Source organism: Myotis davidii, unplaced genomic scaffold (genome assembly GCF_000327345.1).
Source record: "Myotis davidii unplaced genomic scaffold, ASM32734v1 scaffold425, whole genome shotgun sequence".
Taxonomy (NCBI): Eukaryota; Metazoa; Chordata; class Mammalia; order Chiroptera; family Vespertilionidae; genus Myotis; species Myotis davidii.
The window spans coordinates 5,098,288-5,100,139 of record NW_006296413.1 but is presented as its reverse complement, the minus strand read 5'-3'; the positions used below and the strand labels follow the sequence as shown (position 1 = coordinate 5,100,139).

Here is a 1,852-nt window from a genome sequence, read left to right as displayed (position 1 = left end):
TCCCTGCCTGGCTTCAAACTCAAACACAGGCCGGCCCCCGCCTGGGTGCCCTTGGAGAAGTCACAGATGCCCCTGGACTCCGGCTCCCTCATTTCTAAAGCCAAGGATGTGGATTCTCTAAAGGCCCCTGTGGGCGCAGACGTCCCTGAAAGACGCAGGAGGGGCAGAGGGTACAGGGCACAGACCCCAGGTGAGCCCAGCCAGAGGGGGGTGGGCCCTCAGCGGCCAGGGTGACATGTTTCCAATAGTAGGAAAGGAGGCTGCTGGGCAAGCCCAGGCCTGACCTGCAAACCCAGAGCCCCACCCACCGTGTGGCCTCAGGGCAGTCCCTTCTCCTCTCAGGGGCTGTCAGCACTACAGACGGAAGGGCCTGGGTCAGGTGGTGGCCACACTCTCCCAGCTCTGAATTCTCGGATTTGCCCTAACAGGACGCCCGCCTCCTGCCTCAGCCAGGCTTCTGGGAAAGCTGACAGGAGAAGGTGAGTGATGGGCCCTGGAACCCTCAGCAGTTCTTATTTGGTTCTTAAAAGGGCATGTGACCCGACCAGTGTGGCTCAGTTGGTTGGAGCATCGTCCTGTACACAGAGAGGGCGAGAGAGAGAAGCATCTACCATTGATGTTTCTCTCTGTCTCTCACCCACCCCACCCCCGCCTTTCTCTAAAATTCAATTTTAAAAAATATCCTCAGATGAGGATTAACAAAAAAATAAAACAGTAAGTTATTCCCGAATAAGCCTAATTTTTTAAAGCCTGCATTTGGCTTTTAAATTCACATGTGTGTGCACGAACCTGCTGTACAGCTGTTTGTCACGGTGGCACCATCAGCCATGAAATGCAGGCACCGATTTTATTTGGCCCGTTCCCTGCTGTTGGTGGTTCCCAGGCTTTCGGCCTTTGCTTTAATGCCACGAAGCTCTGGGAGGGAAGGGGGGTTGGCCCAGCACCTGCCAGGCCCCACCCGGGCTGCCTCGTGCTGTCCTGCATCCCACCCTGCACGACCGGGAGGTGGGTTCTCATTGCTCTACAGAGGGTGCAGCTGAGCTCAGGGGGCAAGTCACACGGGCAAGTACCAGCTCGGCAAGCGGAGGCCCCAGGACCCCAAACGGGTGCTGCTAAGTGGGAGGCCCTCGCTCCTTCCATGCCTCTGAGCCAGCTGGACGCTGTGTCCTACTCATCTGCCCCCAGAACATGGAGCACACAAAGGGGTGCTTCCCTGGGACAGTGGGTTGGCTGGAAGTGAGCCCCAGTATCACCTGGAACAAAGGCCAACAGTCCGTCCTCCACGAACTCGCTGCTGAGGAAGAGGAGCGGCTGCAGACCTACCAGGGAACATCATGCAGCCAATGGCCAGGGAGAGCCCGCCATCCGGGCACTGGGTGAGAACAGCGCACGAGTGTGCAGCCGCTGACACTCCCACCTCTGCCCTGAGCTTCAGCGGAGAACCAGCCTCACCTGGAGGAGCCAGGTGCACCATGTAGCCATCCCCCACGTAGAGGGCCCAGTGCTGGTAGCCAGGGCGGAGAATCTCAATCAGGTCTCCAGGTTTCGGTTCAGCCTGGGAATGAAAAACCAGAGACAGGCTGAGGTTAGTCGTCTCAGGGAACATTCTAGAACCTGACCTGTAAGGAGCCCTGGCCCAGCCTGCAAGCTCCCTCTGCTCATCTCCTGCAGGAAACGGAAGAGGGCGCTCTCCTCGCACAGATGGGAAGTCCCTCCTTTACTGGGGCTGCTGAGCTGGAAGTGAGCTCTTTGGGGGACAAAGAAGAGATGGACAGGGTGTCCGGAGGGGAGGAGTGGGCAGGTGGGCAGACATGGGCATGAGCACATTTTATGCCAGAGCATGTTGGGGTCA

The 1,852-nt window shown here is 58.2% G+C and overlaps 1 protein-coding gene across 1 annotated transcript in view; it reads right to left on the bottom strand.

Moving 5' to 3' along the window:
* Positions 1-1,852, bottom strand: part of LOC102756786 (HRAS-like suppressor 3) — a 9,426-nt gene that overhangs the window by 5,622 nt on the left and 1,952 nt on the right. The window contains exons 2-4 of the mRNA XM_015568986.1: positions 1,453-1,555; positions 1,172-1,253; positions 945-1,021 (exon numbers count right to left, since the gene is read on the bottom strand). Of these exons, the coding sequence (XP_015424472.1) occupies positions 945-1,021; positions 1,172-1,253; positions 1,453-1,555 (262 nt within the window). The remainder of the gene's footprint in view (positions 1-944; positions 1,022-1,171; positions 1,254-1,452; positions 1,556-1,852) is intronic.